This window comes from Ascaphus truei, chromosome 3 (assembly GCF_040206685.1).
Source record: "Ascaphus truei isolate aAscTru1 chromosome 3, aAscTru1.hap1, whole genome shotgun sequence".
NCBI lineage: Eukaryota > Metazoa > Chordata > Amphibia > Anura > Ascaphidae > Ascaphus > Ascaphus truei.
This window is the reverse complement of record NC_134485.1, coordinates 143585856-143610584: the sequence shown is the minus strand read 5'-3', so window position 1 is coordinate 143610584 and position 24729 is coordinate 143585856. Positions and strand designations below refer to the sequence as shown.

Sequence of the window (24729 nt, the reverse complement as noted above, 5' to 3'; positions counted from 1 at the left end):
GGGCCTTTTATCTGTAGCGCCCACTCCTATTCTCCCCCGCCCCTCTACTCAATAACCTGAGTTGTAGACTTCTGTTGTGGGTGCCGGGAATGCTGGCGGCGGGCCTGTTGGCTCTTAGGGATCCCATTAAACACTGCTTTTTGGACTTATAGGTCTAGAATTTACGATTTCAAAGACAAACAATAGAGATGTCAGCTTCCAGAAACCGTGAGATTTGAGGGCCTTGGGCTAAATAAAGGAATCTTCCCAGTAAATAGCTGACTTTTATTACTGACAATATATGTTATAGCATCGATATGGGGGGAGGGGGGGGGGAATAGATACTGGGTCACGGGTTTCCTCTGTAAAATCCCCAAATTCCCTGGTGTCTCTTTATGGGGCTTATAAATCTCTTTTTACGGCAGCATCTGTTGATAGTCTGCTACACCCTGGGAGGTTTCTCAAGTACTTTGCCATTTCGAGGGGGCTATCTTCACCTAAAGTTTAAATGATGCGGTCCCCTTCTTCAATTGAGTGGGGTTTATTGAATAGTGTTTCCCCCTGCGGACATTTAATGTGGCTTCACTGGAGGCAGAGCATTTGGGGAACTTATATCATTTTGGAAATGGGTGGAAATCATTGAGAAGTGCCAAGTTAATCCTAGTTTTACAAAATAGATGTATTAATAAAATATCACACTTAATTGCTTATATTCCAGAAGGCATATTTGTATTTTTACTGTTGGGTGTGTTAACTGTGCTTTCATATTGTTAAAGCGGTTCTTTACAAAAACTTATTTTTTTTCTTTTTTTTTCTTCTGGTAACTTGAAAGGCTCAATCCAAGCAGTTTTAAAAATTATTTTTTTTGTATACGGGTTAGAAAGAGGGGATCCCCAGAGCTGAACCCCATTATCTTCAGCTCCAGGGACCCCTTGCTTACCTTCCAAGGGGGTGCCGGTATCCTGCAGTTTAAAGCCCCATGTCATGGGCCAAATAGGAAGCCCCACCGGGTGACGTCACGGCTTGCTTGTGGCCCACAGGGCCTGGAAGCTTTGAAAAGCAGACATATAGTGATTACATATTAGTGGCCACGGGCACCCCCTATGGAGGTAAGTACTTCTGGAAACAGGTTCCCTGGAGCTGAAATTAACGGGATTCAGCCCCTGCTGCAAACCTGTATTAAAATTAAAATGAATGGAATTTTTATTTTATTTTTTAAACGCTTGGATTGCCTCTTTAAGGCCGCGTTCATGCTGATCGCGCGCGAGCTGCATGATGAAACACAGGTGAATGGGATTGTGTATAGTGTGCACGTGAGCATCGGGAAGAGCAAAGATACATGAGACAAAATTTCTTTGTAGCGTGACGGCAGGGTCACGTAAGCGTGACGTCACGCCCATGCCCCCCAACACGTCTCCCCGTCGCGTCTACCTACAGGACTCAAACGCACTGTGTACGCAGCCTAAGGTCTCGTCCCCACTGCTCGCGCCTGCGCGGCATGAACAAGATACGGCTCCCTATGGGTCTGGCCCCAGTCGCTGGCGCCGCGCTCCTGCACAAAGCGAGATACGCGACAAGTTTTTTGTCTGTTGCCACGGCGGACGAGTGTTTGTCACGGCGGCTGTTCAGCCAGTGAGGGTGAACCAGTCATGTGACAACATGGTCGCGCCGTTGCCACCCCCTCTCCCCCCTTTCTCCCGTAGCTATCTCCTGCTTTTCTCCTGACGAGCAACCACAAGTCACGGCTGAAACTGGTGCACGCGCTCCGACGTACACGCAGTCACTGGGGCCGTAGCCTAATTTAATGAGAGATTTATAAACGTTCATATTTACTTGACTTTAGTCAATTCTAAAAACTTTTTCTGTATTTGAACCAGGAGGATAAAATGAAACAATGGATAGAAGTCTTTAAAAAAAAAAGGGGGGGGGGGGGGAAAGCATGTACTGTATAACTTGTCTAGATTTATATTAACAATATTATTGCATACAGTATATATTTTGACAATATTGTAGCTCTAATATTGCAAGCAGCAAACACTAAGAAATTCCTTCAGCTGTACACACAACCTCTCAACACAAGACTATAATATGGCTTTCTTCAGTGATCCTTACCTATTATTTATTTATAGGTGGCTGAATTCCTGAAATATTTGCTTATTACATAAATAGACCTTTAACCTCTTTTAAAATAGCTGCAATTTCCTTCTATAGAAATAATGAGGCCTGCGTGTCCAGATGTTTGTTTTGTGGCTTTAATGAGAAATGGAAAGAAAAACACTGAAGTGGTGTGTGTTTTATATATAGTTTTATATATAGTTTTATCCCCTATGCTCCCTTAAAGGTACAATCCCACATAGCCAGCCAGAAAAAACAATGTTGTGTAAAGAAACCAACAAATTAGCACTAAGTCGAATTGGCTTCCTGAAACAAATCTAACAGCGTTGAAAGCAAAGCCTTGATTGGTTTTGTCTGTTTGGAAATTAATTACGAATTGCATTTTTTTAGGGGAGTTTTCTTTACCCTACGCCAACCCTGTACTTCAGAGCTCACCCTGTACTTGATAACAGAGGGCCAATGAAAGTGGGGAGTTTTGCCCGTTGAAACTGTTGTTCAGAACACATTGATATCATAGGGATTAGCCAGAGGAGATAAACAAGAAGATAATAGCACTAGCAGAATCGTGTGCATACAGTACCTGTTAGAGTGACTACCCTTTTCTTGGCCCCAATGCTGGTATGCTCCTGCGACATCCTGCAATACCCCATAAAGGGAGGGTAAACCCCCCAAAACGTTGTTTGTGTGTTTACTCTGCATCTTTGTGAATTAATAAATGCGGAACATCGCTTATGTGGCACCTTACCCAGTTGTACCGTTGCTTCAATTTCTCTTAGCCAGAGGACTGTGGAGGGATTGCCTATTTAAGAAGATATTAACCGTGTTGACTGCAGTGCCTGTTTTTTTCCTGGAAGTGAAATGTAGTTGCAGTCTCGCCTTCATTACATTTGCAGGCATAACCTTATAGATGTCAATGTTAACATGGACAAGAAAGAAAAAGTGACACATTTGCATGTCAATACCCAGAATTTTTATTTACTCTAAGGCCAAGTCCATAGAGGGGGGAGCAGTGCTGAGGTGCGCTGAGGCTCGCCTGCTGAAGCCTGTGCGATTTCATGGACTTGCAGGCGAGCCAGCGTGTGCGATCGGGAGGCGGGGGGAGGCAGAGGGAGGCTGGGCAGTGACATCACTGGGCCAATTGCCCGCGATGAACCAACGTCACGGCGCCGTGACGTTGACGCTGCTTCGCGCTGATTGGATGTTTTCAGCCGACAGCGCTCTGAAAAACAGCTTGGCTGTCGGCTGAAAAATCCAACTCGTCAGCACGCCTGCGGACGCTCGCGTGAGCCCCCTCTCAAGACATCCTCATTGAGGATGCCGGGGCTCAGCGCGGAGTGTCCGCATGGCTCAGCGCTGCTTGTCCTTTTATGGACGTGGCGCACAGTGCAGGGATTGTGCCTCTTTTTTTACTTATAACTTATTTTGTTACCTTTGTAGAGAAGAGAACATATGGTGTGTGGTAATGAAGATGTAAACCAGAGCTTATTATATACTAGCTGATATACCCGGCATTGCCCGTGATGTAATTTTCCCGCTCCCCCTCTCTCTGTCTCCGCTCCCCCCTCTCTCTGTCGCCGCTCCCCCTCCCTCTGTCTCCGCTCCCCCTCCCTCTCTCTATCCATTCCCCTCTCTCTCCCCCTTCCCCTCTCTTATCCCACTTCCCCTTTCCCCCTCCCTGTCTTTCTTCCCCGTTCACAGCAATCCACCCCCCCCCCCCCAGTTCTTAGCTGGGTTCTCCCTCTCCCTGTTCTGAACTCCGTTCCCCCCCCCCGTTAACAGGTCCATCTGTGTGTGTCCCCTTCACAGACTCGGGTACCCCCCTTTCACAGCTGCGTACCCCCCCCCCCCCCCCCAGCGTTCAGATGTCCAATTTCCTCCCCCCCTTCCTTCACAGCTCCGGCCCCGCCCCCCCCCCCCCACTTCACATCTCCAATTCCACCCCCCCCCCCTTTCAGAGGTCACCGACGGTGAGGAAAGCGGGAGGATGGCGTGGTTGGAAGGGTTGCGAGGGAGGATGGGGGCGGACAGGCACGTGATGAGGTGAGAGGGAGGACGGCGCGGGAGAGGGTGGGTGAGTGATGGAGAGGGTGGGTGGGTGACGGAGAGAGCTTGTGGCAGCAGGGGGGGCTGAGGCAGACGCACAGAGGGGAGCGCCGGAGGATCTCCGCTCCTCCAGGCAGTGCGGCGGTTCAGGTCCCACCTCCTCTAGTGTGGCCCTCCCTAGCGCTGCACATCCTGGGTCCGCAAGGTGGCTCAACTCGCCGCCCAGTTCCCGAGTGTCCGCAAGGAGGCTCAACTCGCCGCCAGGTTCCTGATCGCCGGAGGGGGGAGTGGAGGCAGGCAAGCAACGTGGTGAAGGAGGGGAGTGCCGGAGGATCTGAGAGTGCTGAATCTCATGGCTCCATCACCCCACCCGCCGCAACCGCTAACCACCCCGCTCCCCCATCTCCCGCACCACCACTGCTCCGCTCCCCCGTCCCCCCCGGCGGGCGCACACACTTTCCCCCTTACCACCTCTGGCCCCGGGCAAGCAGCCACGGGGACCGGGGCAGAAGGGGGGACACCACACTGGAGCGGAGAGAGAAGAGCGGCCACCACTGCTCCGTTTCCTTGTGAGACATTCACATGTCTTAGACAGGGTTGCAACCCTGCTTGTCACCATTATCACATATCATACAGTGCTTCCACTGCAGCAAGGGATTCTGGGAAATTACATGCAAATGAGCACACAGTTCCACATTTTGCCTTAAATCCAGTAATACATGGAACACTTAAGCCAATGCTTACTATTTTAAACAACGCTTTTGACCCCAGCCTGGCATCAGATGCAAAGCCAGTAAACCCACTCATAGCTGTTTCGACCTTTTGGGTCTCATCAGTGTGATGTTGGTTGTACTGTGTATATATGTATGATCCGGAAATAATTGGACACTGACACAATTTTCATAATTTTGGATCTGTACGCCACCACAATGGATTTGAAATGAAACAACCGAGATGCAATAGAAGTGCAGACTTTCAGCTTTAATTCAAAGAGTTGAACAAAAATATTGTATGAAACGTTTAGGAATTGCAACCATTTTCATACGCAGTCCCCTTATTTCTGGGGCTCAAATGTAATTGGACAAATTAACACAATCATAAATAAAATGTTCATTTTTAATACTTTGTCGAGAATCCTTTGCAGGCAATGACTGCTTGAAGTCTGGAACGCATGGACATCACCAAACGCTTGGTTTCCTCCTTTGTGATGCTTTGCCAGGATTTTAATGCAGCTGTCTTCAGTTGTTGTTTGTTCGTGGGTCTTTCTGCCTTAAGTTTTGTTGTCAGCAAGTGAAATTGACTCGGCCATTGCAGAATATTCCACTTCTTTCCCTTAAAAAACTCCTGGGTTGCATTCGCAGTATGTTTTGGGTCATTGTTCATCTGTAAAGTAAAGCGCCATCCAATCAACTTCGCTGAATCTGAGCAGACAATATATCCCTATACACTTCAGAATTCATCCGGCTGCTTCTGTCTTCTGTCACGTCATCGATAAACACTAGTGACCCAGTGCCATTGTAAGCCATGCATGCCCATGCCATCACACTGCCTCCACCGTGTTTTACAGATGATGTGGTATACTTCGGATCATGAGCCGTTCCAAGCCTTCTCCCTACTTTTTTCTTACCATCATGCTGGTACAGGTTGAACTTAGTTTCATCTGTCCAAAGAATGCTGTTCCAAAACTGGGCTGGCTTTTTTAGATATTGTTTGGCAAAGTCTAATCTGGTCTTTCTATTCTTGAGACTTATGAATGGTTTGCACCTTGTGGTGAACACTCTGTATTTGCTCTCGTGAAGTCTTCTCTTTACGGTAGACATGGATAATGATATGCCTACCTCCTGGAGAGTGTTCTTCACTTGGCCGGCTGTTGTGAAGGGGGTCTTCTTTACCACGGAAAGGATCCTACGATCATCCACCACTGTTGTCTTCTGTGGACGCCCAGGCCTTTTTGTGTTGCAGAGCTCACCAGTGCGTTCTTTTTTTTCTCAAAATGTACCAAACTGTTGATTTGGCCACTTCTAATGTTCCTGCTATCTCTCTAATGGATTTCTTTTTTTTTTTTTTTTTGCAGCCTAAGGATGCCCTGTTTTACTTGCATTGAGAGCTCCTTTAACCGCATGTTGTGGGTTCACAGCAACAGCTTCCAAATGCGAATGCCACACCTGGAATCAACTCCAGACCTCTTACCTGCTTAATTGATGATGAAATAATGAAGGAATAGCCCACTCCTGTCCATGAAACAGCTTTTGAGTCAATTGTCCAATTACTTTTGGTCCCTTGAAAAAGAGGCTACATATTAAAGAGATGTAATTCCTAAACACTTCCTCCAATTTGGATGTGAATACCCTCAAATTAAAGCGGATAGACTGCACTTTAAGCCCATATTCATTATTTAACTGTAACTTGAATTTATTGTGGTACACAGCAGAAATAACATAACTTGTAACAGTGTCCAATTATTTCTGGACCTAACTGTGTGTGTGTATGTGTGTGTATATGTGTATATTTATGTGTGTATATATAGCTATATATATCTCTATCAACACACAAACTTGGTAGCATGTTCCCACTGTTATTCCTTTATTTAACTATTTGCATTAGATATCTTCATTATCTTAGTTGAAAAGTGAATTTCAGTGTAAAAAAATAAATACATCTTTAATGACTTGAGCCATTGTCTTGATATTAGCGGGAACAGAGGGTTCAAGGGCCACTTTCACCCTTTGAGGGCTTAAATTGTACCTACAGGTACACGTTGAGAAGCCCTTATGTATACAGATTAGGTTATTTTAATATATAGTACCTGTGTCTCAGCTTTGTACATGTATGAGGTGCTACCTCACAAATTCTGCCATTGACTTGAATGGACGATTCCATGCAATAGTGCCGAATCAGCACTATTGCAACCTAATCAATTATCCCTATAGTTAGACACGTTAGGTGAACATGTTCTGTGGCCTGAGCTATGAAAGGGCCTGATTACTAAAGCCTCCAGGCTGCAAAACTGTGGGAAAACAAGCATATAAACAGAACCATGTGTATTGAACAAAAATAATTCTATTCAAAGCAATTTGAGTTTTTCCTTCCATATTTCTGGTAATTCTTTTGCACTGGTTTCGCACCCATTTTGAGTAATTAGCTCCTTTTGTTTTAATGCTGCTGAAAGTGAGAAGAAAAATCACGCCCATGAATACTGACTGCAATATGGTACTTAATGTAAATATGATTTCCTTGAATATCATTAATCTTTGCATTGTTTCCATGTAATGAAACATACAGTATTCTGCTTCTTATAATTTCTGTTTTCTTTTGTTTTTTAGGAAATGCCCAATTCAGTTTTTTTGGTCATGGAGGTAAGTGTTTTTATTTATGAATCATTGTTGGATAATTCTTACTATGAAATTATAGTAGGCTTATTTTATTTAAAGGGGTAGCTTTTACTTGAAAAGTAAACATAAAAATACTGTTTAGCAAATAGCATTCCACTGTTTTTCCTTGTCAAGCTTCTTTTACGTAAAGCGTATGAAAATCTAAAAATTATTATTGGCTCTCAACAGTAATTGCAATTGCTGAGACGATCTGCTTCTAATGCTCTTTAATCCCTATAATATACCGGAAGAGATAGAGAAAGCTTTTGGCAGGGATTATTTTTCTTTATCATGGTTTTGGCCACGTCCATAGTGTGAGCGACTACAGGCCACACCTCCTGTGAGGCATTGTGACGATAGCTTATGACAGGCTGCAATTTACACCAAATATATATAATAATATAATATATATATATAACTGGGTTGAACTGGGACGAGACTTAGATATGATAAAATATAATTTATTCCTTGATAAAGGTGAACACACAAAATATACAAATAACAGGCAAAATATGGACACTTACTTAAAGATGGAAATGATGAAACAGTCACATCTGGACTGGCAGTTCATACAGCACTCTTCATCATCCCAAGACACGAAAAGCCATGAAAAGGCCTTGCATGCAGACATTGCATAGCATTTCTCTCAGCAATCAAGATGGTATAGAAGAACGAACACAGGATAAAGGGTGGACAACCGTTTATACACCTTTTGTAACCCTATAATAAAAAATGCACAAATGCGCACCAGGGATTAGTGGAAGGTAATTTATTAAAAATACACAAAAACTGAGGGGATCCAACCCCACCTCAGAACAGCTGTGCAGCTGGATGGCTAAGTACTACCAAGGAGAACACCTAATGGTGACTAAACCCTAAGCTGCACAGTATATAAATACAGTGAAATTTATATAAAAAACATGAGAGAAAAAAACAAACATGAAAACAACCTATCAACAGATTTGTATAGAAACCGCCATAGGGTTGGGCACTGGCAAGGGGAAACGGACACTCACACTGAGACAGTCAGCAGACTCGCGGTGTCTGCACAGGATCCGGATCTCGGCACCGCGGAGATGGATAAAACCGCTGCTGTCTCCTGCAGGCTCCGTCTCAGCTTACCAGCATACACGCGCAGGATGACCTGTCGTGACCTCCTGACGAAGTACTTGGTACGAAACGCGTATAAAAAAAAAAAAAAAAAGAGGTCATGACAGGTCATCCTGCGCGTCTATGCTGGTAAGCTGAGACGGAGCCTGCAGGAGACAGCAGCGGTTTTATCCATCTCCGCGGTGCCGAGATCCGGATCCTGTGCAGACACCGCGAGTCTGCTGACTGTCTCAGTGTGAGTGTCCGTTTTCCCTTGCCAGTGCCCAACCCTATGGCGGTTTCTATACAAATCTGTTGATAGGTTGTTTTCATGTTTGTTTTTTTCTCTCATGTTTTTTATATAAATTTCACTGTATTTATATACTGTGCAGCTTAGGGTTTAGTCACCATTAGGTGTTCTCCTTGCTAGTACTTAGCCGTCCAGCTGCACAGCTGTTCTGAGGTGGGGTTGGATCCCCTCAGTTTTTGTGTATTTTTAATAAATTACCTTCCACTAATCCCTGGTGCGCATTTGTGCATTTTTTTATTATCTTGTTTTTCAGGGTGCCTTCCCCCCTTTCTTAGGGGGGTTCACCTAGATTTGAGAGTTTCTGGGGAGACGCTTTATGTACATGCTGTAAAGGGATCATCCACACCATCACACAACACGAGCGCTGAATATCCAGTTTTTTCTACCTTTTGTAACCCTATCCTTAACATTAAGTACAGGTGATTGGTTTTCAATTACCTGTAGCCACTCACTAACATGGGAACACATTTTGATACATGCCCCCAGCTAGTTGGCACATGCTCAGTTGGACTCTGGGGTCTCATTTCTGCAGCCCCACATTTGCATCAGGAATGCCAGCCAGTCTACTAAACGGAATTTCTGGCAGGAAACCCTTTGTTGTAAGGTGTGAAATGGGACACTTATAGCCTGCTCTGGTTTGAGTCATCTCCGCCCTCCTGTAAACAGTGTAGGTGATAAACTCCTTTGAACAGCACTTACATTCTAGACATTGGGACGCTTTCCTGGCCATCTGCTACCTTATGGCCAAAGGAATTCCCTCTGGTTTCTGTCCATACCTTGGGAAACAGTATTAAAGATAAAATACCAACATATTAAAATATCCGGTTCCGTTGGGTCCAGCGGGTCCAAACTTCCCAGTTCTCAATGCCGGAACTGGGACACCCTAGGGTCCAATTTGCGACTTGCTACGACCTTCGGAACCAGAATTACACAAATACACTTAAAACCGTTTCTCATTTTAATACAAAAACCTCCGCTGTAAATTAAATCACGTTTTTTCACTAAATCCCCATTGAAAACAACGGGCTTCGCCGCCATAGACTTTCAATGGCAAACCGCCGCCGTTGGCGGCTATGGGAATCTGCCGCCATAGAGTTTCAACGGGGCCACGCCGCCGTTGAAGTCAATGGGGGTTTTCCGCCATAGCCGGTCAATGGAAATTGGCCGCCATTGAAGTCTATGGGAAAAGTCCCGAACTTTCAAGGGGTTCCATACTCCGTCGGGTTGGTCCAAGAGGGTCAAGGATGGTTCTGCAGCGATGCCGGAGCAGTGACTACAGGTACCCCAAACCCTGGCCCTCTGGACCCTCTGGAACCGGAGATATGGATTCCTAACTTTCAGCTTTTCACACTTAGCCGTTTTCTTGAGCTGTTTCTGCCGCCGCCATTGGAACCCATGGCGCGACCCGCTCTTCTCGGTTCGACCCTTATCGGGGGTCCATGATTCGGGGACCCGGTGGTGGTCGAGTGGGGGGAGGCCTAGGAACAAAGGGCAAAAAGAATTTTATTTCTAGGTGCTCTAGAACTGTTTATTCCCATGCCACTTGTCGTTGAACTTGGCTAATAAGGGATCAAAGCTCTCTTTTAGAAAAAGTATCCGCTTTGCGGTTTTGCGGTTTGGACGGCAGCCAACTCGTTCCTGGAAAGCTCCTTCGAGGAATCTCCATTGAAGTCAATGGGCCCATTGACTTACAATGGGAAACCGCCGCTCCTCCTCACGGACGCCACCTGCTGGTCTTCACAGGAAACAGGACCAAAACAGCAAGATTCGCCATTGAAACGTATGGAGCTCCAATGGCGGCCTATGGGACCCTGCAAAATGGTGCCGGAAAAGGCGGGAAAATTACACAAAGGGCTATAATCATTAAAGAACTATTAACCCTTGTGCTCCCGGATGGATCCTAGTGTGTGTGTGATGCAGACACTGATATAACAATAAAACATGGGAACAGGGGAATACACATTCTCATGTTATAACAAGGGTTAAATCACATTTCTGGACCTCAGCCCAGTTAACCCCTTGTCTCCCTGGTGAGGTCAGGGGGTGGCCAATTGGGGTGTAACCCCTTTAATCCCGGGCCAAATCCTCCCCATCGTCACAGGCATGCCATAGAGAGCGCGATGAAGCGTAACAGCGCGGCATCATTTTCAGCAGATAAGAGAATTTGTTTTTGACGAGTGAAGGACAGTTCACGTGAGGGGTTCAGCGAATGAGGGTGAACCAGCCTCGTGACGTCACGGCCACGTCTCCCCGTCGCTGCGGTTCTCAGTCCACAGAATGCTCGGTCGTGATGCCATGCGCTCCGTTGCACGCGCCCACTATATCCAAGGCCTTAAAGTGTAGTCAGCATTTGGGATTTACGTGCTGTGTTTTTAACTTGTGTGCTGCAAAAACTAAAAGCAATGTTGTCAGCCCTAACTCTTATGTCATCATGATTTCCTAGTGTTATGCGGTTTGCCTTGCAACCCATTTCCATTTCAGCCCCTTTGGCTGTCAGAGAGGCCAGAAACGCATTGATCTATAGAATTTTTCTTCCTTTCTGGGAGATTAAAAATGTAGATTTGTGAAATATACAGTTTTTGCCACACTATTCTTGATACAGGGTAGCCAGGTCCAATTTTTTTTTTTTTTTTTTAAAGAAGCACTGAGTTAGTCAAACAAAAGTGATAGAAAAGGGAACTAAAACAACTTCCATGTCTCATTTTACATTGCTTATACTGATAACCAAAACAACATAAAGTAACTATTTAATTTAAGGGTTTAGACATACAGGAGACCGTGATCCCCAAAATAAATGCACAAATGAACTAAAACGCATGTCACTTCAAAAGTAATAGGTTCAATTAGAGCTTAAAGACAGAACTAATTACATTTTAGATCACAAAAGTTGCAACAGTGCATGTACAGAATAACATATGTTAGAGTAAGATCAGACAGTTTACAATGGGGTAAAACAGAAAGCCTATACATTACTAGCGAAAGTCCTGTAGTAGGTTCCCCGAAAGCTCATGAGGTGGAAATGTGAAACCCACACGCACACAGTCTTCAGTTGTGTCTCCAACACAAGATTTTATAGCCCACAATTGTTTGATCTGTGAGAGTCCAGATCCCTTGACCAGCCTGTCTGGGTGTCCATGACCGTCATTTCTCACTTTACCTGGACCAGGACTCTTATGACCATAGGTCTGGGAGAGGAGAATTCTTTAAATTCCAATTTAATCAGGGAGTATAAAAACAATACTTAACTTTCTCCCAGTAGTTAACCAGCACCACAATATTCCAGACAACATCCTTGGCATATACAATGTAATGGATCCCTTGGAGGGTGAGCGAGATTTCCAAATATGCGTCATAGCGCATTTCTAATATTTTTTACATTATAACAAACTAATGCATTAACTGTTCACATAATTATATATGACATCACTAAGAGTTTTATTGATAATACACTATTTTTATTCATGTGAGAATATACTGTCCTTTTGATTACCTTTTAATATCTGGTCTCAGTGAGGCTTTTAAAATGTACAGGGCCGTACTTATAGGAACACGTCCGAGTACCCAAGATACGTTACTCTGCCCTACTTCATCATTTTAGTATAAGCCATCAGAGAAAGCTGGTTGTAAAACTGCTGTCTTGAGAAGACACACCACATTTAACTTCAAAAGGGACACACTAAACAAAAGAAAAAATGAAACCCTTTGGAGCTGGGATGCTCACTTATTGTCAGTTAATACGGTGATTGTCATACTGTGTGCAAACTTCAATATTTAAGTGGCTATACAGTATATTGTGACAGGCATCTATGAACAAAATGTATCCCATTAAAGCAGCAGTTCAAGCTGCCGTTTTTTAAATGTTTTTTCTTTTTTCCTTTCAATATGTGCATCAATACAATCTGCATACTGACAAGTGATTATCTAAGTTGCTGATCGATCTATTCTCCCGTGATCGATCGGCAAAGATTCCACTTGGGGGTTCACTAAATCACTGTCAGTGTTGCAGAAGAGTACCCAAGATGCAAAGTTCTGCGTGGAAGATCATGTGACCACACAGGCACTAGATACAATTGGTGCACTGCTAGAGAGAGGGACAAAGGGGCGTGCCAGAGCCTGTCTCAGAAGAGGAAGGAAATGTGACCTTGTAAATGGTTGCTATAGAAACAAAAATGCTTGTTACATTAAAATACATTAAAAATGTCATTAAAGATTATTTTTTTAAACGCTACAATTATTGTCTCATAGTACAGAACTAATTTATTTAAAAAAACAAAAACACGTAGGATATTGCCTGAACTGCAGCTTTAAACATCATTTTGCCAGTAGTTAATGGTGTTTAGTGTGACTGACCATTGTGTTGGGACCCTGCACCCAGACACAGAACAAAACCAAAGTTGTTTACACTTGTACTGATCATATTCTTTTCCTTTTTAATAGTATTGCAACGGTGGAGACTTGGCTGATTATTTACAAGGTAATTGGTTCCTCTGATTGATTGGCAGCCACACTAGTGTCTTTCTGAAACCTTGTTAAAAGAGCTACCTTTAATTTGTCACCTGCTTTCTCCAAGGATTTCAATATTTCTCTTCTGCAGAATCTTTGTCTGCAGACTTCTGCATGTAGACTTGAGATGTGGTAACAAGAGCCTGTTGTTTTCCCAGTTATATTGTCTTGGCGGCCCTGTGCTATTGTCATTCTGCCATGCTTGGAAATCACATCTTTAATTGAATTATATTAAAGCTACAGTTTATGTTCCTCACTTTACCCAACTTAGTGAAGTTTGTTTTATAAAGGATGCATTTTCAGTAAGTGAATGCCATGGATTTTTTAAAATCCTGTCATGCATTTATGAATCTGTCCCACCGCTCTCCACTCTTGTATTAACCATTAAATAAAGTCTTTCCATACCGTTATTTCAGTTGGTCAAAAGCTCTGAAGCTTACTCTCTTTCTCTCCAATACAGATTCTTACTTTCACTCCATTTATATTTCCAATTTTGGAATCTCCTAGTTTAACATCAAGTAGCATTATCTTAAATGGATAGGATGGGAGGAAAGTACTGATGATTTCAGAAAAGGCTTGTGATATACAACATCTGATCCTACATTGATCCAAAATATATTACAACTTTAGAGTCCCGTCATGCAGCATATATTTAAATCTATACATTTGATGTATTGTATAAGATTAGGAATAAAACGTTACAAGTGCTTAAAAATAGTTAATTATTTCATACTAACACGCACTTCACAAAAGGTGGTACTCTGCGCTGGTGCTGTCTCTTTAGAAAATGTAGTGTTAATGGCTGAACACACACACACACACACACACACACACACACACACACACACACACACACACACACACACACACACACACACACACACACACACACACACACTGATTAGAATTTACAACTATCCTAAGTGGAGTAAGTCGCCGGAGAGGTCTAGAATTTTTCAGGATTGAGAAGTATTACTATATTGTATAAGCAAACCAATTTTATTAATTTAAGATATTAATTATGTATTAAAATGTATTGGTGTATAGGATATATCAAATATATTCTATATAAGTATCTTCGCATCTTAAGCATTTTTATCAAAGCCAATGCACATTACTATAAGTAGTTATTATACTCATTGTATTGATTCATTTAGCTTAAGTAAGAAATGTAATTGTATCTAAAAATATTTATAACTAAAGTTTATTAAATTAATGACATTGGTTCCTCCTTGCTTGCAGCTGTTAGTCATTTGCACTGACGAACACTTTACTATTAAATTGTTCCTAATGGCTAATAGATGATTCATAAACTCACGAGAAGCCTCTCAATGGGAAGTCCTGACGAAGCACGCTGTGCGAAACGTATAGAAGTCACGAGAGGTTGCAACGTGAGCACTAATAGGTTGAGGGAGCCAGCTGCCAACAGCAAGAAGGATATTTCAGAGTGACGGAGCATTTAGAGTCCGGACACACGCCATCTTTGCACACAGCTGACTATCACGCACTTCCATGGATTCTTATGCCATTGTTGTTAAAATTACTGGCGAGGCTTTGCAGGTCATGTTAACTGGTAACCTGAGTATATTGTATTGTTAATAATGTTAGTGTTAGGGACCCACTAGCTCTCACATGGCATATCAGGGAACCCTTTTTTTCTTGGTACTGCTTGCCGATGGCATTGGCCAGGGAAAAACCAAGGCAATTACTTGCCTACCTTAGTTAGAAAAGCAAAGAACTGGAGAGGGGACTCAATCCGTTTTGTTGACATCTAGGGGTGTCGAGGGCTTCAGCACCTAACGCATTCCCATGATCTCTGCTCTTTAAAAAAACGATGTCTACATTTTGTACTTTAGTGTTATAACAGTACAATATTGCAGCATTTTCAGGAGTGATAATATATTGCCCCCAAATGTATGACTGTTGCTTTAAGGACAAGAGTTTGTCACCTTTAGAACAGCATTGCTTCATAGTTTTCTTAAAGTCTAGACATTTGAAGGAGGAAATTCTGCACCTGACTTTGCTGGCAGCCAGTCACACTTGTAGCTTAATCACAATAGATAAAAACAGAATCTTCTGAACAAAGTATTTGAATTAATAAATGAAGTACATAAATTGACAGATGTATTTTTTCATATCATGTAGTAAACATGAATGTTTGTGCCAGCTGAACCATTCTTAAACTGTGTCTCATCATTTTGACAAAGGTCAAGCCCGGAGCAAATCAACATGATTTGTTGCAATAGGCTACGGTAAACCGGTCTAGTACTTTTTGCCGCAATTAATTTGGCATCGGCGTTCCCCGTCACACAGCAGGGACACTTTGCCACTGACATTTTCAAATGACTGATGCAATGCACGCCAATGCCATCTGAGCACCGCACTGAAAGTGACCAAGTGCTTGTGCGCTGATGCCATTTTTAAATTATGCGCGCCAAGACCATTAGAACGCTGCACTGCAAGTCTCTATAGCCACAGATGCCCAGCATAATTTTTTAACCAGGACTTGTGCAAATCCATTTTGAACACTGCAGTGCAAGTCTACATGGGTCACTGATGTTTTGCTCTGCTCCCAATATGTGATTTCAGAAACATGCAGCACGCTTAGGTGCAGCTTGGAGTACAGGCCCTGGCTCAAATGTCCACGTCATTTTTACAGTTCCCAAGCTGCATGTTGTGGAAGCAGAGACTTGAGAGACAGAGGCTGGATGGGTCCGGAAATCACATCTCTGGTGCAGAGCAGGGTGCCTGTTGCCATGGAGACTTGCATTGTGGCATTCAGATGGTGTCAGCGCAAATGCATGGGTAATTTAAAAATGGTGATGGTGAGGTGCATGGCGGGCGAAGTGCTTGCACCAAATTGGTCACTGCAAGAAGGCCGCGGCCAAAAATCCCATTCCGAAGGTAAACTCTTACCATATAGGGGATACAACCCTAAACATCACCATTCTAAAAATAAATGTTTAACTGAAAATGTATCTATATGCACTTTCAAAAATCTAAAGCAGCTCTTGTCACGAGCGTGACCACATATTAGGCATCTTAAAGGGTCTTGAGTTGGAAGTATGAGAATTCATGTGTCTTGTTGGCATAACACTCCCTTTGTTGAATTCTAAATGCATATCCCAGATGCATGGTTTTTATCCTAAAGACCCCTGTATAGGATACAGAATAAGCCCACATTCTGGGTTTGTCCTTAAATCCCACTCAATCTCTAATAACATTTTAAGGCCTGAGGAGAGCAAATATTTTTTTTAATTAAAATATGCCAGAGTATAAAAATACCCTAGAACGACGCCACCATCACCGTTGCATTTATATAATTAAAATACACATGAGGACACACATCTTGATAGGGGCGACTTTAATCTTTGAAGGCGAAATATGTATCTGGTATGTCACATAGACCAAACTCCTTATATTTTATATCAATTTAATCAGCTGAGCTCCCTTGTTAAAAACATGTTTCACATCCTTGTGAATTCTATTGAATCCCAAATATCTTATTTTGTAAACTTGTACAGACATGTGAAAGTCTTCCTTTCTTGTTTTATCCAGATCACTTGAGGAATTTATTAAAACTTACATAAAGATGCTCTTTATTTCCACTGTCACCAAGAGTTGTGGGTCTATGGTTTTAATCACCCACAATCCCAGACCAGGTTGCTCTTAGATCAGCGGTGCGCAAACTTTTTGAGCAGCAGCCCCCTTCCTCGGAGCCGCAGCGTTTGCGCCCCCCCCCCTCCCGATGGCTCCGTCAAATGACGTTGTGGGTCATGTCATGTGACCCCAACGCGTCATTTGACGCGTGTTGCCATGGTGACGCGTCGCCGAAGACTTGGCTGGCAGCAAGTAAGTGAGTTACAGAGGCCTCACGCCTCCCCCGGCATTTAATTTAAATGCCGTGGGGAAGAGCACGGGGCCTCTGTAACCGCCCGCACTCCCCCCTGGCACAAAACAAAAGCATGTGTTTTTAAGATGTAACTTTGTAACTCAAATTAACCTTCTGTGTACTGAAGTGGTAGAATACTGAATATACTGTAGATTGTCACAGCTCTCATTAGAGGAAATATACTATATCTTAAGTTAACATTTAACACAAAACTTTTCTGGGTTTGTCATTTTAGGTGTGTGTCTGTGTGTCTGTGTGTCTGTGTGTCTGTGTGTCTGTGTGTCTGTGTGTCTGTGTGTCTGTGTGTCTGTGTCTAAGACCAGCAATAACCAACAAGAAAGTCTTCTTTTTTTTTCTGTGTTAGATAATTGTTAGAGTCTACAGGCACCTGACTTGCATTTACTGTAATTGGCAGATGCTAATGTTTTGGGGGTCTTCATTTTGTGATCAGAAGAACTTTTAAGAGGTTACAAATGTCCACTTTTACTAAGCACCTAATGGAATGAAGACTTTAAGTTCTGGATGTGAGCTGTGGCTTTAAGAGGAATTCTGAGCCAAACAGGCTGACCTTGTATACCGGAGCTGAACACAGCTTGAAGCTAGCAACAGCAGTGTCAAAGCTAATACTGTATGAAAGAAGTCAATAATTGTGGAATGACAGATATATAATCTTCTCTTGGAGGACGAGTACTAAACTGGTGTCATGTAAACCAGCAAGGCATACCCAGCTTAAGGGGGTACAGTGATTCATGTGTTTTTTTAAAACATTTTTTTTTTAAAGCTGTGAAACGTGTAGTATCCACTGTTGGGCTCTTTCAGCAGCAGGTCTCAATAGCTATGTTCGGCAGCCTGCAAGATTTTGTATAAGCATAGAATTTAATGGCTGATAAAATTCACTTGGTGAATGTAGTCTGACCATTTTCCGATTAATTTTTCTGAAATATGCTTCCTTTCTGTACCTTGTTTAAACCCTGTATATCTGTGTCGTGAAGGTGGGAATGGCTGTTCATGAAGATGTGTAGTGGCACTTGTGCTGGTAGGTTTAATGAGATACTATGAAATCTTTAGCAATATACCCGGCAGAAGTGGGAGAGGGTGCTAAGACTCCCCAGAGGTGAAACAAAAACTGCCATTCAAACCTAAACCTGGCTACCTACATCTGCCAGAATCTCTCCACTGAAGCAGCACTGCAAGAACTTGAAGACGAATTTTACAAGATTAAATGGTATATTGTTGGCCTTAGTGAAATTGAAAGAAAAGATAAAGGCTTCATTGAGCTCATAAGCAAACACCTATTCTATTACAGAGGTACAGGTAATGGAAGAGTCAGTGGAGTAGGCTTTATCGCTAAGGCTGCGGCCCCGCTGGCTACTGCAGCGCCCGCTGTGGCGGACGCTGCAGGGACAAGAGCCGTCCCACAATGGGTCCGGGCCCGCTGCGAGGGGGGGTCGCCGTGCTGCGCCGACAAACTCCTGCTCCCAAGAAAATTGAGAGCAGGACTTGCGACGGAGCGCTAGGCCACGCCCCCGGCGGTTTAGCCAATGAGGGCGAACCTGCAGGGTGACATCACAGCCGCGCCCCTTTCACTCCCCCGTCTTTACCCCTGCAGCTCACTGCAGACCGGGGGAATCGGCTGCACGCGCCGCCTGCCTGGCAGGCGCGCGTTCAGCGCAGGCACTGGGGCAGCAGCCTTACAAGAGATGGAGAAACAACATAGCTCGTCAGAATCGTCAATCAATTGACACTGAGATACAGACTTCAAATAATCCACGTGTATGTTCCAACATCAATCACAAAGATAATGAAGTGGAAGAATTCTACCATGAAATCAACCAACTTTTCAAAAAAGGAAATAGTCACCTCCAGATCGTTATCGGAGATTTAAATGCAAAGATTTGTACCCATCAGAAAGATGAAGCATTAGTTGGCAAGTATGGTTACTTTAACATGATTGAACTTGGTCACAGATTGGTAGAATTTGCAGAATGTGAAAACTTCTACAGTACATCATGAATTCAAATAGAAAATGTACTTGGAATGGACCCAATGGAGTCGAGAATTAAATGGACTATATCCTAACAATAGAGAATACAAAGGACAACTGTTGCTCAGCCAATGATAGAGATAGTAGTGGAAGGTTAAGGTGCATGCAGGAAAATTAGTACTCAAAACAGAAAACTTAATCAGGACTTGTTTTTCGATACCTACTCTATTATCATAGCTATTTCTCTAGTGGGGATAGTAATATAATGAATAGCTTTCTATTTATTGAGTATCTTAGCCGTTAACCTTGTATTATATATGGTACTGTACCTTCCATCTAATTATTATACACTCCAATTTAACAGGACCTACTAGGACAGTACCTACTACTTTTCTCAAGATATATATGAACTTAAGGGGCTTTATACTATTATTACTTCAATTTATTATGACCTGTTTGAAGTTCACCCTAACAGACCTTTCTTCCTAATTACATAGTTACATAGTAATTAATAGATTTTGATACCATTCGGCTCTTGTTATTACTGACCTATGATTTTGGGTGTTACTAGTTGCTTTGATTACTAACATTTAATCGGTCTAGGACATTTGATCACTGCTGTTTCACCGCAACCAAATCTCCACTGGCGTTGTGCCACAAGTGATTTGGCCGCAGGGACCCTCTGTTGCCAGCCACTTTGCTGAGTAGCTAAATCACTAACTGTAGCCTAAAACCCCCTAATACTAACACTAACACCTACCCTTATAACCTTAATCCCTTACCCTAAAACCCCTCACGTTAATCCACTACCCCAGCCACTAAATCCGCTAAAGTAAACCCCCCTACCCTAAAACTAACTCACACCCTAAAACTTACCTTCGACCAGAAGAGGAGGGTCTTGTGGCGGAGGGTACCCCTGCAGTCAAACGCCAGCGGGGACTTGGCTGCGGCAAGACGGACGTGACCAAATGTCCCATTCTGAGATTTAATAGCCTTTAGCTACTATTTTGAGTAATATACTACCCATCTACTAGGCCTACGATTATTTTGGACCTGCCTTGGACTAGTTCTAAATCTATGTAGTAATATTGTGTAAAGTCGATTGTTTTTCCCTATTCACCTATATTTATTGTGAGTTACCAATTAAAAATTGAAGTTTTAAATCGCCCACTATTTCAGATCATGAGTGCAAATTTGTAGTGCGTGTTCTTCCCTGTTTTGATGTCTATATCCTAACTATCAAGAAACGCGTGATTGAAGACTGCACAGTCCTTAACTGTTTTGACACAAGGAGTGATCACCGATTGGTTCCTTACAGATTACATCTAAATTCGAAGTTGGAAAGAAGAAAACTGATTGAAAAGGATATAACAATATACAACATTAACCTCAAGAATAACAGCAGAGCATTTCAACTAGAACTGAAAAATCTCATGAGCTTGCATGGGGACACTTTAACAAACGATTATGAAGATTGTAGTTGAAAGTGCAGAAACAGCTGGAGGACTTGCTAACAAACAGGATAAGAAAATACCTTATGAGACAAAGCAATTAATGAGGTGACAGCGAGCAATGAAGCAATCCCAAATCGCAAGAATAATAATTCAATATGCAGAGCTGCGCAAGTAAATCTGCAAACATATATCTGAAGATGTAAGTCAATCTAACTGGGATATGGTGAAGAACGCTATTGAAGATAACAAAAGCTTAAAGAAGACAAAGCACGCATAGCTATCCTCATCCACAAAAAGAGGCAAAGAAGACCTCAAGAACTACAGACCAATAAGTTTACTTCCAATCACTTGCAAGATTTTAACTCGCTAATTGGCTGCAACAGACCCTGAGCTTTGCCCAGCATAGAGAGTAAGCGGGATTTCGCAGTGGATACAACACAATGGATCACATTCAAGTTGTAAATGAAGCGATTTCCCTGGGTAAGGAATATGATCTACCACTCTTTAGGATTTGTAGATTAAGAAAAAGCAACTGTCAACACCTCAGCTGTCCTAGATACACTACCACAAAATCTTGAAGAAGCGTACATTGATATAAAGCACAATTACGAGAATGCCATATCAACCATTAAATTACATGAAGATACAAGCAAGAGAAGTATCAGGAAAGGAGTGCTACAGGGATATACCATGTCACCAAAGCTTTTCACTGCAAAACATGAAGAATTTTCAAAACATTAGATTGGGAAGAAAAGGGAATCAAAATCAGAGGTGCATATTTGAGTCACATACAATTTGCAGGTGACATTTTAATTTTTGCCACATGTCCAGAAAACCTCCAGCAACAAATTGGAGAACTCGCAAGTAAAAAATGTGGGCCTCCGTATGAATATCAACAAGAACAAAGTGATGTTCAACAAATGTTCCAAGTCTGCAAAGATTGAAATAAATGGAATAGAACTAAAGAAAGTCGAAGACTATGTCTACCCTGGCCGACAAATAATAATGGAGGGGAACCTTTTGAATTAAATCGATAGAATGAAGATGGGATGTACTGCATTTGGAAGAAACAAGACAATATTTCTGCCCATGCTCACTTATGGATTTGAAACCTTGACTCTAAATGCGAAGATAATTCCGAAGCTTTAGACAACGTATTGAAGTATGGAGAGATGTTTGATAGGTATTACCCGAAGAGACCCGAGAGAGAATAAATGGGGGTCGAAACCAAACCTGTGTGTGTGTATGAATGTATGTATGTATGTATGTGTGTATATATATATATATATATATATATATATATATATATATATATATATATATATATATATATATATAAAATTTATATATATATATATTTATATATATATATATATTATATATATATTATATACAAATGTAAATACAACTGTATGCTCATCTGCATGTCTTAGGCAGGTCTGCAACCCCGCCTTTCCCCATTATCACCCAGCACACAGCACTTCCACTGCAGCAAGGGATTCTGGGAAATGACATGTAAATGAGCACACAGTGCCACTTTTTGCTTCAAAAACCATTTTTAACATGGTTCCCTATAGGCTTAAGCTTGCTGCATGGTCACAGCTTTGAGCACAGCCAGGTATATATATATATATATACTAGCTGATATACCCAGCGTTGCCTGGGCGTGGAAAGGCAGGGGGCATGGAGTGGAAGGGCGGGGGGGGGGGAGGGGCGTCAAAGGATGGGGGGGCCAAGGGGCGTAGAAGGGTGGGGAGGGCAAAGGGCGGGGGGGCAAAGGGCAGGGAGGGGTGGGGGGGGCAAAGGGCAGGGAGCGGCGGGGGGGGGCAAAGGGCAGGGAGGGGCGGGGGGGGCAAAGGGCAGGGAGGGGCGGGGGGGGCAAAGGGCAGGGAGGGGCGGGGGGGCAAAGGGCAGGGAGCGGCGGGGGGGCAAAGGGCAGGGAGCGGCGGGGGGGCAAAGGGCAGGGAGCGGCGGGGGGGCAAAGGGCAGGGAGGGGCGGGGGGGCAAAGGGCAGGGAGGGGTGGGGGGGGCAAAGGGCAGAGAGGGGCGGGGGGGCAAAGGGCAGGGAGGGGAGGGAGGGGCGGGGCAAATGGCAGGGAGGGGCAAAGGGCAAGGAGGGGTGGGGGCAGGGAGGGGAGGGAGGGGCGGGGCAAATGGCAGGGAGGGGCAAAGGGCAAGGAGGGGCGGGGCAAAGGGCACGGAGGGGCGGGGCAAAGGGCAGGGAGGGGGGCCAAAGGGCAGGGAGGGGGGGCCAAAGGGCAGGGAGGGGCGGGGGGGCCAAAGGGCAGGGAGGGGGAGGGCAGGGGGCAGGGGGAGGGCAGGGGGAGGGAGGGCAGGTGGCAAAGGGCAGGGGGAGGGAGGGCAAAGGGCAGGGGGAGGGAGGGCAGGGGGCAAAGGGCTGGGGGGGCAGGGGGCAAAGGGCTGGGGTAAGAGGGGCAGGTGGAGGGTGGCAGGGGGCAAAGGGCAGGGGGAGGGAGGGCAAGGGGCAGGTGGGCAGGGAGGGTAGAGGGGGGTAGGGGGGGGCAGGGAGGGTAGGTGGGGGCAAAGGGCAGGGGGAGTCAGGGACACGTTAAATAACCCATTCCCCTGTGTTTCCTCACCTTGCACACGGCCGCCCTCCTCTTCCTCCGGGTACCGGCCGCCCTCCCTCCACCTCTGGCTCCTCAGCGGAGAGGCTGAGACGCTTCGGTGAGGAGGTGCTGTGCCTTTCGCGGGGAGAGGCGGAGAGAGCCGGAGGAGCGGCCTCTGGGACGGGGAGCGGCCTGTGTGAGGGGAGAGCCGCAGAGAGCGTGCTCTGTGTGTGTGGGTGGGGGGGGGGATAAGCGGGGCGGGGTTAAACGGGGGGGGGGAGGGGGGAGGCGAGCGGGCGGGGGGAGGGGGGGTGAGCGGGTGGGGGGTGAGGGAGAGCGCCGGGTGAGAGAGTGGCCTATGGGTGGTGAGAGCCGCAGAGAGCGTGGGGGGGGGAGGGGGTGGCGTGTGTGTATGTGTGACCTTTGGCACGTCACTCCGCCTCAGGCCAATGAGAGGTGTGCGGGGGCGGGCGGGCCAAGGAAGCAATCTCATTGACCTGGCCCAAGGTCCAATGGGATTGCCGCTAGGGACACAGGGAGGGACACAGGGAGACACAAACAGACATAGCCACATAAGACGCTTTCAGAAATATATAGTAGATATATATATATCTCAGCATGAAAATAAGCCAAACTTTAATAACATAAATCACTAAATAATTTTTTTTTTAAACAATAATAATTGCACTCAATAGAAGTGTCTAAAATTGCTTATCTGAGTAAACTGTCCAATTGTCCGTGAAGCTCTGTGAATCCTCTACAGGCTTATAAATCAGAGGTTTTTTTTTAGCCTCCACTTGCAGTGATGGTGGTCTGTTCCCACGGCATCACTCTGCGATGTTTTGGCGTCCCATCACGGTGCTGATTGCGGTCAGAGTCTGATGATGTCACTACATCATGTCTTCGTGCCTGCGTGTGAGCGAAAGGACTGCCAGCACAGTTGATCCTCTCTCCCTGTGTCTCTGTAACTCGTACACTCGATGTGTTTCACAGCGCTGTAGCTGCTTCGTGTGGAGTATGTGCTGCCATACTATGGTATATATAGAGATGGCCCTTTAACCCCTAAATCATCAATACATTGCTAATATCCTGAATGTTTCATAGAATCCAAGACATAGTAACAAAATATGGGATTGCTTTTGTCAAAGTTGTTACAGTTGTATGGTTACTTTGAACTCTCATAACAAACTATGCATTAAATGGATATATTTAAGAACTTTGAGTAACACTTTCAACACTAATAAAAATTGGTAATATAATTGGCTACAAAATCAGGATAACCAATGCATACAAAATGTAAAAAACTGGGGAACTACTACACTAAAAAGTAATTAAAAAGTGCCATAAAAAAGTGAATGTCTGTAATGGGAAAAGGATAATATATTGTCACATGAATTAACCCGATGGATCCTTTCATTG

The 24729-nt window shown here is 44.1% G+C and overlaps 1 protein-coding gene across 3 annotated transcripts in view; it reads left to right on the top strand.

Moving 5' to 3' along the window:
- ULK2 (unc-51 like autophagy activating kinase 2) overlaps nucleotides 1–24729 on the top strand; it is a 148106-nt gene that overhangs the window by 45462 nt on the left and 77915 nt on the right. For all 3 annotated transcript variants that reach the window (XM_075589603.1, XM_075589602.1, XM_075589601.1), the window contains exons 4-5: nucleotides 7461–7493; nucleotides 13345–13381. In XM_075589603.1, the coding sequence (XP_075445718.1) occupies nucleotides 7461–7493; nucleotides 13345–13381 (70 nt within the window). The remainder of the gene's footprint in view (nucleotides 1–7460; nucleotides 7494–13344; nucleotides 13382–24729) is intronic.